The 14,946-nt window shown below is 32.6% G+C and overlaps 1 protein-coding gene across 1 annotated transcript in view; it reads right to left on the reverse strand.

The window, feature by feature from the left end:
- The window catches only part of IntS8 (integrator complex subunit 8), a 31,164-nt gene that overhangs the window by 13,171 nt on the left and 3,047 nt on the right, over positions 1 to 14,946 (reverse strand). The window contains exons 2-16 of the mRNA XM_089241317.1: positions 13,471 to 13,599; positions 11,791 to 11,911; positions 10,238 to 10,381; positions 9,850 to 9,912; positions 9,281 to 9,341; positions 8,732 to 8,905; positions 7,912 to 8,004; positions 7,013 to 7,159; positions 4,707 to 4,804; positions 3,957 to 4,089; positions 3,292 to 3,511; positions 2,093 to 2,223; positions 1,914 to 2,003; positions 765 to 960; positions 405 to 520 (exon numbers count right to left, since the gene is read on the reverse strand). Of these exons, the coding sequence (XP_089097443.1) occupies positions 405 to 520; positions 765 to 960; positions 1,914 to 2,003; positions 2,093 to 2,223; positions 3,292 to 3,511; positions 3,957 to 4,089; positions 4,707 to 4,804; positions 7,013 to 7,159; positions 7,912 to 8,004; positions 8,732 to 8,905; positions 9,281 to 9,341; positions 9,850 to 9,912; positions 10,238 to 10,381; positions 11,791 to 11,911; positions 13,471 to 13,599 (1,916 nt within the window). The remainder of the gene's footprint in view (positions 1 to 404; positions 521 to 764; positions 961 to 1,913; positions 2,004 to 2,092; positions 2,224 to 3,291; positions 3,512 to 3,956; positions 4,090 to 4,706; positions 4,805 to 7,012; positions 7,160 to 7,911; positions 8,005 to 8,731; positions 8,906 to 9,280; positions 9,342 to 9,849; positions 9,913 to 10,237; positions 10,382 to 11,790; positions 11,912 to 13,470; positions 13,600 to 14,946) is intronic.

The following is a 14,946-nucleotide window of genomic DNA, read 5'->3' on the forward strand; positions in this document are numbered from 1 at the left end:
TTGCTAGTCGGTGAATTTTCCTAGCGGTGAATTTTCCTAGTGGTGAATTGCATGGCGGTGAATTGTTGGTCGGTGAATTTTCCTAGCGGTGAATTGCATGGCAGTGAATTGTTGGTCGGTGAATTTTCCTAGCGGTGAATTGTTGGTCGGTGAATTTTCCGGCGGTGAATTGTTGTCGGTGAATTGCTGGCGGTGAATTTTCCGGACACGCTTACAAATTATGATACTACATGCAAATTTTGTAAGTCTTTCAAATCATCTTGAAATAGATTTTCATGTATGATTCTCTTTAGCTTTCACATTGTTAATATGAAACCTGAACTTAGTCTAATGCATAACTGGTACAATTTCAAAAAAATGGAAATTAAAATAGAAAAATAATTCAGAAAAATTTTCAGTCAGACCTGGAAATATGGACCTAATTCTGGGCCCATTTCAATGATTTTGTCCCACTCACGAAAATTTAACAGCACTGCAGCACATAGTTCTGTCAGTTTAGAATCAACACAAGGTGACAGCTCTAGGAATGATTTTAAAACAAAGTTCAGAGCAATGAATGGTTAAAAAAAAAAAAAATACAAAAAATATACAAAACTAAATGTTTAATAATTTTTGCATTTCTTTATAACTGTACATCAAGACTAGCCATGGTGTTCAAGGAATAGTCAGTTCTTCAAATAGAGTACAAAAACTATTTCAAAACTTATGCAGCATGACATCATGTAGAAGACACTACTGTAATTGGGGGAAAAAAATTTAATTACCTCTTTTTGAGGACATGATATGCTGCACTACCTCTGCCCTGTATGGTGATGGTTGACACACATAAACTGGAGCATCTAGAATTTCTAGAAGATCCAACTCTAAGAGCTCCCAGCTAAGATTCCGTGTTATCCATTGATTGATATTTCGCATTTCATTGTCCATGCTTCTAATGAAAATTCGAGATTCACTGTAATTCTAAAAGTTAAGAAAATTTTAAATAATTCAAATAAAAACATTTTTAATGGATTTTATTCTTTATAATACAACAAACAACACAGAATCAACAGCAGACTAGACTAAAGCATAGAAATTACTTACACAAAAATCTTGAAAAAAATCGGTGTTTTTTTTTTACATTAATATCTCAATTTATTTTGTAATACCCTAATAAATTAAGGCAGTCATCTGTGTTAATCACATTGAAACATACACTTCAGAATTAATTCAGGTAGCAATATTCAACCCATCAAGTTTTTTAAACATATACTGCCCAAACCAAGATTCCAACCTTCATGTGAATGTTTGTAGATCAATGCACTAATAATGCCACTGTCAACAGTCAGACCGAGAGAAAGTTTTTATTTAACACAAATACAATATACAAACATTAATATATAAGCTTTAAAAATAAACATTATTTTTTATTACACACTGGTATAACTAATTAAGTGTGCTTTTCAATTTAATGGGAAAAAGTGATAATGACTACTACTACTAAACCACACATGCATCTTGTCCCCCATTCCTTTGTAGAACTTTTAACGAATTGATACATGTTGCAAATTTAACGTGAAGTTTGTTTCTGTGTAATGCTTGTTATGTGTAGTGTGCCACCTTCCATCAATTCTTCTAACTATGACTGGAGTGTAATAATTGAATGACAGTATCATTGTGGGACTGTTGCTCTCTATGGTGAGACAAGGATACTGATTATTACTAATGAACCAGACACATGTACTTCCTCCATATTCCTCTGTGGAACTTCTAACGAATTGGTACACGTTGGAACGTATGTGTGTGCATGTAGTGAACCTTCCATGAAGTTTGTTGTGTAGTGCTGCCATCTGTCATCAATTTTTCTACCTATGCATAAAGTATAATGATTGAATGAAATTACAATGACTAAAAGAAGGCTAAAAGACCCTTACCTTCACAGCACGAAGCTCCTTAGATTTTGCCATAAATACCTGCATAATTTCTTGATCAACTGGTATAAATGCTGATTTGTACTTTTCCCACTAGAACATTACAAAAATTATAAATAACATATTTCTGTATTATTTTTTTAGAACAACATACAGTAGCTATTTATTAATTACAAACATACCCTTTTGTTCAACATGAAGATATTACACCTTCCATAACCCCTAAGCTGTGTAACAACATGCTTAATTGCCAAAGTATCATATGTTGACAAAAGCTTTCTTTCAAGCAAGTTGATCTGTACAGACACATCATCTGAAAAGCATGAAGTTTAACTGTTCAATCAAAAACATTTTGTGATTATTATTATTAGATTTTATGATTATTGAAATAGTTACTTAATTATGAAAACTTCATATGACTTACAGCTAAAGCTCATGGCCATCAAAATTCAAGAATGTGAAATTAATACAAAATTTCAAAACATGCAAAGGGAAGAAGAGAGCTAATATTGCTTTTGAAAGTATGATTGATGCATGACGCGTACCAGGACTAGGTGGGGTCGATTGAACAAAATTTGTAGGCAGCACTATCTGACAAGTGTGTGTTAGTGTATTACTAAACAAGAGATGGTTTTGGACTCAAGAGGATGCCTGAAGCATCATGAATTGTGATATTCAGGATTATGTTGTATAGTCTGAACTTTCAAATTACTGTCAGACTGGACAAGACCCAGGCTCCGTCCCTTCCGGGATATTAGCCCTTTACCCATGTGAGTTGGGCTATTCTGGGGTGAACCGAGGGTGCCCAGTTGGGGCACCCACTAGAGAATCACCAGCGAACTCTCCCTCCCAACACCTCCGCTCCTCTGTCCTAGCTGCAGGCAAGGAGCCTGACTATTGGTTTTTTGCCCCCCCCCCCCATTGCAGCATCACCCCATCCTGGGACAAGCCCAGGTGAGGCCCATGGGCCCAAAAACTAGCCACACCTTGTGAAAATCCCCAGGTCACTTTATTTGCAACCAAATGCTTTCAAATTATTGGCAATATGTTGTGAATGTTTTTTGAAGCTAACATTCAGGGTCATGGGAACTTCATATTGTGTGTTCTGTTATGTTTTTGCACTTGCAATGTAGCTTTGTTACTAACATGAATAGATACAGAAAAATACTTTTATTTGTGATTTTTTTGGACTTCCTACCAATCTCTCTGTTGTGTTTGACGTTCACTGCTGTAAATAACGTCTTCTTTCATTTGTATATTTTGAAATTTCCGGTGAAATTCATAATTTTGAAATAAAAAGTTGTTGCTATGGTTAATGCTCAAGACCTCATATAGAAGGTTAAATGAGAACAAATACTTTTAATACATTAAAGCGTATTACTTGTGAAAGTTTTATCAACTTTGAGAGCCTCTCGCTTAATAGTATTCTGACTGACTTCAAAAAGCTCTTCTATCTCTTTTCCAGGAAGCAATGTATTCACGACTTCGAATTTCATCAAGAGTTTTTTTGCTGGAACTGAAGCTAAACATAAAACCCGTAAAAAATTTTGAAGAAATAATTTCTGCTGATTTGTGCAAGTTGGAATTATTTCTTTGAGCAACTAAAAAGAAAAAAAAAAGGCAAAAATATGAGTTAGCTGAACTATTAGAAAAACATTTTAATAGAAAATTCTGTGTTATCTGCAGGATAGTAATTTTGACTGTCATTATTTAAATCTATAAAAATAATTACTTCCTTTGTTAGTCTAACTAACATTTCTTACATAGCATTACTAAAATAATGGACACACATTGAATGATTTACACTCAGAAAATTATTTTTCATGAAAGTGAATTACTTCATTTTCAACAATCAACTATTTTGGTGATGTCTAATTAAACTGTTTCCCCATTATGCAACCAAAATATGGTCATAATAGAGAAGCTATTATTCAAATTTTTATCATTAGAATTCATAAGGAACAATTTGATTTGGACAATGACAGTAGTTTTGAGAAAAAACATACATAGAGCTTAAAAATTCCCCCCAACATTCAAATGCCTTACCTCACACAATATTAGTGAAGATTTTTCTTCATTTGACTTGAACAGGGTTAACCAATCTGATAAAATGACTTGACCAGCCACTGTAAACCTTACGATATTGGAAAATATTGTATTCATGACTAAATCTTGATTGCTGTAAAAAAATAATTATAATGAAAGTTATTACAATACATTAGATGCTGAAAGCATACTTAACAAAATGGAATAACAATCTAAAATAATATTTTTACCATTGTCCTTAAGAGCTTTTTCTTCAATAACTTTTTTTAGTCAACTCATCTTTATTCGATTATGATAGTTTCTTTCTTAACAATTATGATTTTCTTGAGAAGGCTTAGCTTCTAATTTTCTTGTAACTCAATGATTTTCTTGAGAAAGCATGAATTTTTCCTTCTATTGGAAAATATTCCATGTCACTGAATTTTGTGTACAGTTATCATTACCAAGAACTATACTTGCTTTAAAATTTATCGAAATATTTTAACCTGAGGAAAATGGTTTTCTTTTGTATCATATATTATTTTAACAACAATAACTGAGAATCATATAAAAACTCAATTTACAACAAAAACTAAAGGTATAAAGACAATCTTTAACTAAAACCATCATAAAAAAAAAAAATGTGCATAGTTAAAAAAAATTCTTTCCAAAAGATTTTTAATAAAAAAACATTTTTTTAAAAATCTGAATCAAAAACTTTAAAAAAATCTTCAATCACAAACAAACATTTTTATACAACAAAAATATGACCTGGAATGTTCTTGAAGCAAATTAATTTCCAAAGACTGACGCAGAGCTAGAGGAAGTTCTTTTTTTACATTATCAGTCTTCAAAATCTGAATTGTATCCTAAAATACAAATGTACAAAACAATGATTTTTAATCCTAGATATGTTATTAACATTAAATAACAAGTGCAGGTAATAAATCTACAGGTGCATCCTTGTTTTGTTTTTTTTTTAAATTGCGGCAAAGAGTAAATTTGTATTAAAGTATGTAGTTTTTGTTTTCAAAATGTTATGTATCAAGTCATAATGAATGCACACCATCTACACTGCTCAAAACAATTAGGGGAGCACATGGTTTTAACAAAATTACGCAAAGATGTATACCGATAAGTAACATAAAATGAATCATCCATAATTTAAAGCCTAGCAGGAAACGGAAGAAGAAAACTTCATATGCAAATCAAAGTTCATGACATCAAAAACCAGAAACAGGAGATAAGGGCAGAAATCGGGATGTTGCAGAAACGTCTGTTTTACTGCCGTAACTGTGAAATTCGATTGCGCAGTATTTTTTTTTTTTGAGACAAGGTGACTTGAGGATGTCTCAACAACGTGATTTACCGGAATCCATGGCATGGCATGTTATAGGCAGACTGGAATCCGGGCAAACACAACGTAGTGTCGCGGACGCTGTTGGAGTCACCAGAAGTGTTGTTGCAAGGCTGTGGTGGAATCGATTCCGAGAAACAGGAAATGTTAGACGTCGACCAGGGCAAGGTCGGACACACGCCACTACAGCAACTGATGACCGGTATATACGGTTAACAGCCCGTCGAAACAGAACAGAGAATGCTACGCAGCTGCAAAGACGGTTGCTCTTGGCAACAGGACGAAGGGTGTCCAGCCAAAAAACAGTACGTAATCGGCTTCATGAGGGAGGGCTCTATGCACGTAGGCCAATGGTCTGCATTCCGTTGACCCCACGCCACCGTGCGGCCCGAAGAAGATGGGCTGCTGAACATCCAGATTGGGAGCAACATGATTGAAGCCAAGTGCTGTTTACAGATGAGTCCCGATTCAGTCTGGAGTGTGACACCCGACGTGTTCTGGTATGGAGGGACAGGGGCACTCGAAATAACCCCGCATTCGTTCGTGAAAGGTCACAATACAGACGAGCTGGTTGGATGGTATGGGGTGGAATCAACATAGATGGACGTACGGACCTGCATATCATTCGGAATGGCACTTTGACGGCCTGAAGGTATGCAGACGAGATACTGCGACCTCATGTCATCCCTTACGCTGGAGCCATTGGAGATTCCTTTGTTTTCCAGGATGATAATGCCCGACCGCATAGAGCTCGTCTGGTGGAGAACATGCTTGAAGCTGAAACAATACAGCGTATGGAATGGCCAGCGTGCTCTCCTGACCTTAATCCTTGACCTTTGGACGACGCATTGCTGCACGACCAAGGCTGTCTGTTACTGTCCGAGACTTGCAGATTGCACTTCTTGAGGAGTGGAACAGTATTCCCCAAAGTCTGATCGATAACCTCATTGCATCCATGGCAAACAGGTGTTCAGCAGTCTTCGCTGTTCGAGGAGACCACATGCCTTATTAAAACTCATGCATCATGTCTAAACAGTACTTTTTTTTATCGTTTACATGTAACCAAATTGTTGCCCTAAATCATCTTTTCATGTTTTTTCCATATTTTCAAAGAATTAAAGCTTAATTCCAAATTTTTTTACGTCTTTTTTCTGTATTGCGCATTGATACGCGTGTAGTATCCATTGTATGCCAATACGTGGCTGTCTCGCACGGTTTTCTTCACTTTTTTGCTTGCTCCCCTAATTGTTTTGAGCAGTGTATATAAAGGATCCCCGACTAAATTTTTGGCGATATTGTTTGGTGCACCATCTATTACATATTCATAGAAGACACTAGATAAAAGAAAAAGTTTAAAAAGCTAAGGATTACCAGTTAGTAATTATCTTAGGACTTTTAGTTCAAGAAGATTTTGTATGACTATAAATTTTTATTCCCAGGATCGAATTCAAACCCAGGGGTACAGGTAGTTGTAAACTGATTTTTAATAGGTGAAAAAGAGGCAGCTGTGGCAAAATTTCATCAACTGTGGATAAGTGGTAATTAACGTTGTGTATTGTGAAACAAAAATAATCACCCCAATAAGATTAAAATTTTTAATTAACAATTTAATAAGTGATAAAACCGATATGTAATGCATCAGGATCAAATTATTAACTCAAAATAAATCACAATTTCCATTAATCATAAAAATAGATTATTTCACATGATAAAAACTTACTGTATATGCAGATTTTACAGATCTCTGTAATAATTCTTTTAGTGGGGTAGATGAATCTGCTTTCTGGTAGCCTAGAAGATTTGCACAAGCATTATAGAAGCCATTCAACTTTGGTTGGTTCACCATACAAAAAAGTGGGTCTCTAAGCTAAATTGAAACGATATCATTTATAGTCACACAGACACCTTGAAACCATTCATTTTCTCATCAATAATGGAAATATAAAAATGAAACATTTCTAATGATTTCAATAAAAAAAACAAAATAATATTCAGGATGCAGTGGTGTCCTTCCTAATGAGCATATGATTCATTCCTGAAAATTACTTAAATCATTAAAATCTCATATTTTGAATCGTTTCCCGCATGAAGTGATTAAAATATGACCAATTTGTTCCATATCCACACACCATTAACACTTTATGAAAATCATTAAGCATGGCATGGTATAGTGTATTGTATGCAGAAGAAAAGTAGTTTTGCTTACACACTATAGTTCAGAAAATGCAGAACGCTTTGACTTAAGCACCCAGACCCACACATAAAGTTATTGGAAATATTTGGAGGAGCTCAAATCTACTTTTTCAATAGGTATTATAATATGAAGATAGTGGCAAATATTGAGGGGGGGGGGGTGATGGGCCCTGGCTCTGATAAAGGTTTTTTCTTTTAACATACAAGTTTTTGTAATAGACAATATAAATTTTTAAATATTTATACAATTTTATTATACAAAATTTACCACTTGTTTCTTTATTTCAAACATCTCAAGTTCTTTAATCTAGAATTTTATAGCAAACTGGTGACTTTTAGCAAATTTTTTTCACTTGCAAACTTGAATTACAATTTCAAACACTGATAAAGCCAAGGCACCACTGAACTGGTGGATGTAGAACTTACTTCTTGCAACAGATCAGAAGACCTTGTAAAATGCTTATTGGCCATTTCATAGTTTTCTTGAAGGAAGTAGAATCTGCCCAAAGTGTATGACAACTAAAATTCAAACAAAAGAAAGTGATTAAAATTTCAGTAAAAAAATCGTAATCGCAGAAATTATTTATCATAATCACAGAAAAAAATCACAAATAAAAGCTGAAAAATTTATTACATTATTAAATTTATTAATTTTTATGAAATTTATCAAGAGTTAATGAAATATTTAAAATGTTAGTAAATTAAATTTATTGTTTATCTTTAAATTTGTCATGAAATATGGATTACAATTTCCAAAAATAATTTTTTAAATCTTTTTAGAATTTCATTTCTTAAATGAATTAGAACATTTATTAAATGTGTTTATTATCAAAAATAAAGCAAAAAGATTATTATTTTCAAAATTTACTTTTCCTCTGAAAAAAAAAACATACCATGGAGATACAAAAATAAATTATGATAAACATAAAATGCTATAAAATTTTATGATTAAACATTAATATATGTGACAGAGAAAAGCAAAATTCAAACATATCCATAACATTTAGGTTAATTAAATTTTAATGCAGCATAATTCATAAAAAACACTAAAACACTATAAAAATTATAACATTAAAAAAACCAAAATATTATGTTTAAGTTCACTTTTCAACAAAGAGGATATATGACATCCATATTTGTTATGGGCATCTTTTTCTCAGCCACCTTGTTGGGCATTTTGCCTGTTGTGGCATTGTATTTGTATAAAGGGTATTTTAAATGTGATAATTGTTACATTGTTACACACCTGGCAAACTATTTCTTCTTGTTCTAAAGTAGCACCTTGATCCCAGTGATGAACAGGATGAGGGCATTCATGAGTTATGAAACCAAAACAACTCATGGTTGGCATCTGTACTCTTGAAGAGGACTTAAGCCAATCCTCTAAGGCTTCTGTTGCTATGTGTGTCTCATCTTGAAGCTGAAAAAATTCATAAATTCAATGTATAACATAGTATTTTATGTCATTAAAGGAAGAAATTTCTTAAATAAGGTTACTCCTTAATTCTAAAAGATTTAAATAAATCAATAATTTAAGTTCCTTCTCCCATGCTATTGCCAATAAAGTACAGATATTATTTACAGTAATTTGATGAGCACAAAACAATCACAACTGTAACAACGTATATATGTTAGGGCCACATGTGTACATACAATCACACATGTTAGGACGCGTACAGATTTGTTTGAAATTCTGTAGAGGAATGTGTACAAGGTGCATGTACAGTTAAGTAGTAGTAGTAATTCAATGAATTTCTAAATTTATGGTTATCAAAATAGATTCCCAAAGTGTTACCTTTCTCATGATTGATTCGATCACATTAGGAGAGACTATGGAGGGATCAACTTGACCAGGACTATAAAGAAAAGAATTTCATTTAAATCAAATGAAGTTAATGTAGGGTGGATTCTAATATGGAAACACATAGGTTTTCTTTGCTACTAATATTACCACAAATGTAAACACATTTTTTCAGATAAAACAATATGAATTAAAAATCACACTAATTTAGTTCATGTAAAGTCTGAATTTATGCTGCAAAACAGAGAAAATAAATAACACACCCTAAAGAATTATTGAAATAAAACCTTAATGTTAAAAAAAGTTCTCCTAACTGTTTACAGTGAACTAGAAATAATGATCAAATTTAAGTATCTATCATTAAATTAACAAAAATTTAAAAAGTAAATTTCTTCACTGATACAATGTGATTTCCTCCCAATGTGCTGCAAGTCTGAATTGTAATAAAAGTATTTTTCTGCAACAGATGACTCCAAAAAAATACAAACAATTTAAGATATTGGCAATTTTGTAAATTAAAGATTTAATAAAAAGAACCAATTCCAATGAAGAAAAATACAAACATTTGTATATTTGTCCTTGATCCTCTTGAAGGGTAGCTTCCTTCTATAACTGAGCGAAGAGCCCTGAGAAGAAAGTATATATTTTAACAAAACTGCACTAAATATATATTTCTCATCTATGAGATTTTTCATTTGAAAATACCACTTATTATATTTTATATCTGATAGCCAGAAGCAACTAATTTTTTTCAACTTTGACATTAAATTTCTATTTAATCAATATTTATTGTTAACATGCATTGCATACATATCAATAGTTTTACTATATATTTATTTTTTAATCAATAGCGTTTGAACTTACTGTTTGATATTAACTTAGAAAACCAAATAATAGCATCATAACTATGGAATTTTGAATTTCAAAGGAAAAAAAAGATGAAAAAATTACCATGTATAATACAATAAGAATGCAAAAATTGCATTTGGATTTGGGTCCAATGAATCGGTATAAACTTCTCCACTTTGTCTTATTTCATGGCCTGTTATTTTTAATAATTCTTTCAACAATGACTGTTGCATAGTAATGGGTAACCTGAAAAGCAAAATCAGTTAATTCATAAACTTTAATCCTGTTTATTAAAGCACAAAAATCTGAAAATCAAGTATTACTGTGAAATAAAATATCAATTTTTAGGAAAAACACAGCAAAATTACATAGACACTCAACTGCACAACCATTAAGGGCTTGACAAATCAATAAAAAAATGGTTAATTTCTAAGGAGTCTAGCATGATTTTTCTAAGAAATAGGGCCCTAAATAATGTTTCTTTAATCCTTTTTAATGACCCCTTCCCATGTTGGAAGACACAATTATTAAATCAGGAAAGTTTGTGTCATCCTCAGAGGGCTCTGATTTAGCCATCATAGGTAGGTAATTCTAGGACCCTGTACCGATTTTCCAGTCTCCATGACGACCTGGGGCCTGGGATTTATCAAAACCGTGGTCAAAGATATATTCGCATTAAGTATCAGGTTTTTAATGGGCTACAATACCAGAAATTCCTATTATTTAAACAAATATATATATATAAAAGCACACCTGTTTTTTTCTGGGCAAGATATATCACATTTTAAATCTTAAGGAACTTCTTTTTGCCGAAAATTGAGTCCCAAAAATAAGAAGGATTCCTTATACATGCACACGTTTTTTATATAGACATATCTTTTCAACTTTTGTCCAAATTTTAAGCCCAAAAGATCCGGGGCTTCTTTATACATGTTAAAATACAGTATATATAGTATGATACTAATATACAATAGGATTTGACGGATCGTAAGAAGATTTAGGTACCAAATTTCTGGGACTTGAAAACGCTTTTCATGTTGGTAGATATGCTGACATAATTTGGACATTTTTGTGTTGTCCTTGACTCAAATTTAATAACCACATGAAAGTTACACAAATTCCAAAAATTTTGTGTTACCTTTCAGACCCCAAAATCTAGTCATCACACATACAAAATTTCAGGCCAAAGTGAAGATATTTTTGTCACCATCGCAACCTGGTGCCTGAGATTTGTCAAGCCATGACAAGCATGCAACCTTCTTTGTATAATACAGTGAAACACATATATAATGATACAGAGAAGGCAGGAGAAACTTATTGTTATAGAAGAGTTATACGTTATAGATGGAATATATTAATATGAAAAGTGCGCCAAATCAGAAAATAGTATGGTTATTAATGGGGTTTTCACTGTATATGTTGATAGATATATGTGTATTTAAAATGAATGGAACAAGAGGATCATGAAAAATGTAATTTCATCCACTTATTCTAAAAAAACTAAAATACACTGATTATAATCAATATTTATTTTTTTTAGTAATTTTTTCAATAATTATTATTATTAAAATGTTAATTATTCATTTATTATTTCAATCACATTTTCTAAAAGTGAATGAATCATATTTGATGCAACTGAAGAAAAATAAGCATACTTTTTCTCTAGGAGGTTCAAGTCCCATCTTAGATATGCACCAACTTTCAGAGCAAGTAATTTTAAAGCTTGGTTTTTCTTTCTTTTGCTTTCAAAAAATCTTTTGCTTTCAGTCTCATCGGCTGAAAAATATGAATATAAGCTTACAGGCTTATCAGCTAAAAAATATGCATATACAGTAGAACCTCCCATAGCAGACACTCCCCATTAGCGAACACCACCCATTAACAGACACTTTTTCAAAATTATGTCACAACAAGACACTCCCCGTTAGTTGACAAATTTTCTATCCCAAGGGTGTCCATAACTGAGAGGTTCCGCTGTATGTATACAGACATACACTGTAGTAATAAAATAACTTCAATGGATATGCGAGCCCTTGATAACTGCAAAAATCTACAAATGCAAATGAAATTTGAGGTACAGGTATTTCAGAGTATGCGCTTGAGAATGAGAAGGAAAAGAAAAACCTAGCTCTCATAGTTATGTTACAGTGCCAAAATTTCAAAAAAATCCAAATGGCAACACTAATTTTTATGAGCTGCAAAGTAGTTGGTGCAGCAAAAAAAATATAAATAGTGTTAGAACAGTACCTGTAGTATGATAAATGCTGGCCCTGAATATAGACAAAGAAACATGAGATGAGGAACAAAAAAACAATGCAGATCACATTATTTACTGATGTAGGAAGTCTTTCCTACCAAATTGTTAGATCACCAACCCCTTGTGAGGTTCTTTTTCTTTGTCTACATCTTGCGCCAGCATTTATGGTGCAACAGGTACAAATACAGCAGCATTTATGGTTTCTCTCACTATACCTATTTTTTAGCAATGCATAAAAAGTAAGTGTTGCCAGCAATTGAATTTTTTGAAATTTCGCTGCTGCGAATGTAATCGTGAAAACTAGGGGTTTTTATTTCTTTTCTCATTCTCATGCATACTCTGAAACACCTATGCCTCAAATTTAATTCACATTCATTGATTTTTGAGGCTGCTAGGGGCTTGTATATTGACAGTCATTTTATGATACTGCATACTCATGCAAGTAACTTATTTATCTGCTCACCGACAGAGCTTGACAAACCCCAGAGCCACAAATTATGGATGTGATTGCTAAATTAAAGTCTATGAATAGAACAAAACTATGATTTTGACAGGATGTTTTTTTAATATAGGAAAAGGATATAAAGTCTCTGAGAAGCAGAAAAAAATTATTTTGGACTGTTTTTATTGAAATTTAAATTATTCTTGGCTCTCAAGAAATTTTACTAAAAATAAATATTTTTTTTATTCGTCAACCCCTGCTCACCAATTACAGCGAATCGCATTCATAATGTTTCTGCTTATAATGTCTTCCCGCTTAGTGTCACTTGTTTTTGTGGTCCCATCTTAGTGTAATACTCATAAATATTTCAGGTTTAAAGCGTTTTCTTGTTTGAAACATTTTTTCATGACAATTTTTTTAAAACGTTACAAACAGGATCCACTGAATTAAGATTAAATTACTGAGAATTTATTCTCGAAAAATTAATTTTTTTATATTGAGATGAAAAAATATGGCACACACATGTTCAATGTTGAATAAATTGAATATAAATCGAGTGATAGGCTAGGGCGTAAATATTTTTAACTGTTTAGGCCTATACCAAATACATCAAGCAAATACATTACATTAACTTACATTTTTCTTCATCTATCTCTAAATCTGGTTCCTCACTGAAAATACTGTTCGAACTGCGATTGCCATTGTCTGTTGCAATACTTGAGCAATTTGACAAGAAACTCACAATTAAATCAGTAGGACCTGGATCTAAAAAAGAAAAAAATAGTGCCCATACAACAAAATGAATAAAAAAATCTGCAGATAGATAATTCAATGCCTTCAGATTTCAATATTTATAACTGTTTTACTTAGTTGGTGAACATTAAAATTATATTTGATTTTTGATTTAGTGTAAATTTTCTTTCTTTGCAAAACTGTACAAGTAGCAATTTTCTATCGAAGATACAGGGCCGTCATTTCAACTTTTGTTAGTGTCCATTAAGTCCTATCCATTTGTAATGTATTTTCAAAAGCCAGGGGGGCAATGCCCCCCTCCCCGACGGGCCTGTGAAGATATACAGGTGTCCCTCGCTTCACACGATCAATTGGTTCCGCAACATATTTGCATAAAGTGAATTGAATTTAACCCAAGAAAGATAGGGATAGGAAGTGAGTTTTCTTCAGAAGAATTAAAAAAATTTAACCCAGCAGCAAGAAACTTTTTTAATGAATTAATTATCCAAAAAAACTTGTGAATAAATCCCATGAATTTAGGCAATATTAGGCCAGGCTACTAAGTGCACCCCTTAACACATGGGACCCCTGTGAAGGTCTGGGACTCACGATAACGAGATCTGGTTAAGATTTTTAAGATTAAGCAAATAAATTTGTAAACAAGCATTTCTGGACAGATAGGGGGTTTCAGAAATTTTTTTTTGCCTGGAGGACTGTCCTGCCAGTTGTTATAGTTTTAATCCCAAAATTATGTTTTTATTGAACCCAGCGACAGTTTTTGACCAAACGCAGAGAGCTTTTTCTTTTGCCTTGACCGTTGCATTATTTGAAAGTCTGGGTTTTCAATTCTATTCACAAGAAAATTTATTTATATATGAGAAAAGCAAAAAAAAAGAACCATTGTTTTATTTGAAAGAGTAGTGGTTTTTTTTTTCAATCCCGTATCTAGTCTAGAACATTATATTTTGATCTTGATCCCTCCTTTAGTCTGAGAATGTTTATTGTTTTTATAGGCATTTTTTTTCATTTCAACAGCTATAGTATTTTCCCTTTTTTGCGATATGTTGCAGATTTTTTTTCTTTGGCCAGAAAGACATCCAAAAGCATGACTCTTGGTGATTTCTTGTCATGTTTTCTGGCATTTTTCTAACAAAAGATAAACATCTCCAACTCATCGCCAAAAGGGATTATACTATAGCTGCTCTCAAGAAATAGTCCTTGGCAGTACCCTTATTTTGTGATTGTTCCTAAACTTCATTTGGCTATCATGATTTCGCTCATTTGTGTCCAACATAAAGAACATCTTTTATTCACATAATAATATAAAATGTAAGGAAACAAATATTTTCTGATGTTATACCACGGTAAAATCTCAAGGAA

Source organism: Pholcus phalangioides, unplaced genomic scaffold (genome assembly GCF_987345545.1).
Source record: "Pholcus phalangioides strain wild (caught in Gottingen) unplaced genomic scaffold, Ppha-v1.0 ptg000013l_1, whole genome shotgun sequence".
Lineage (NCBI taxonomy): Eukaryota > Metazoa > Arthropoda > Arachnida > Araneae > Pholcidae > Pholcus > Pholcus phalangioides.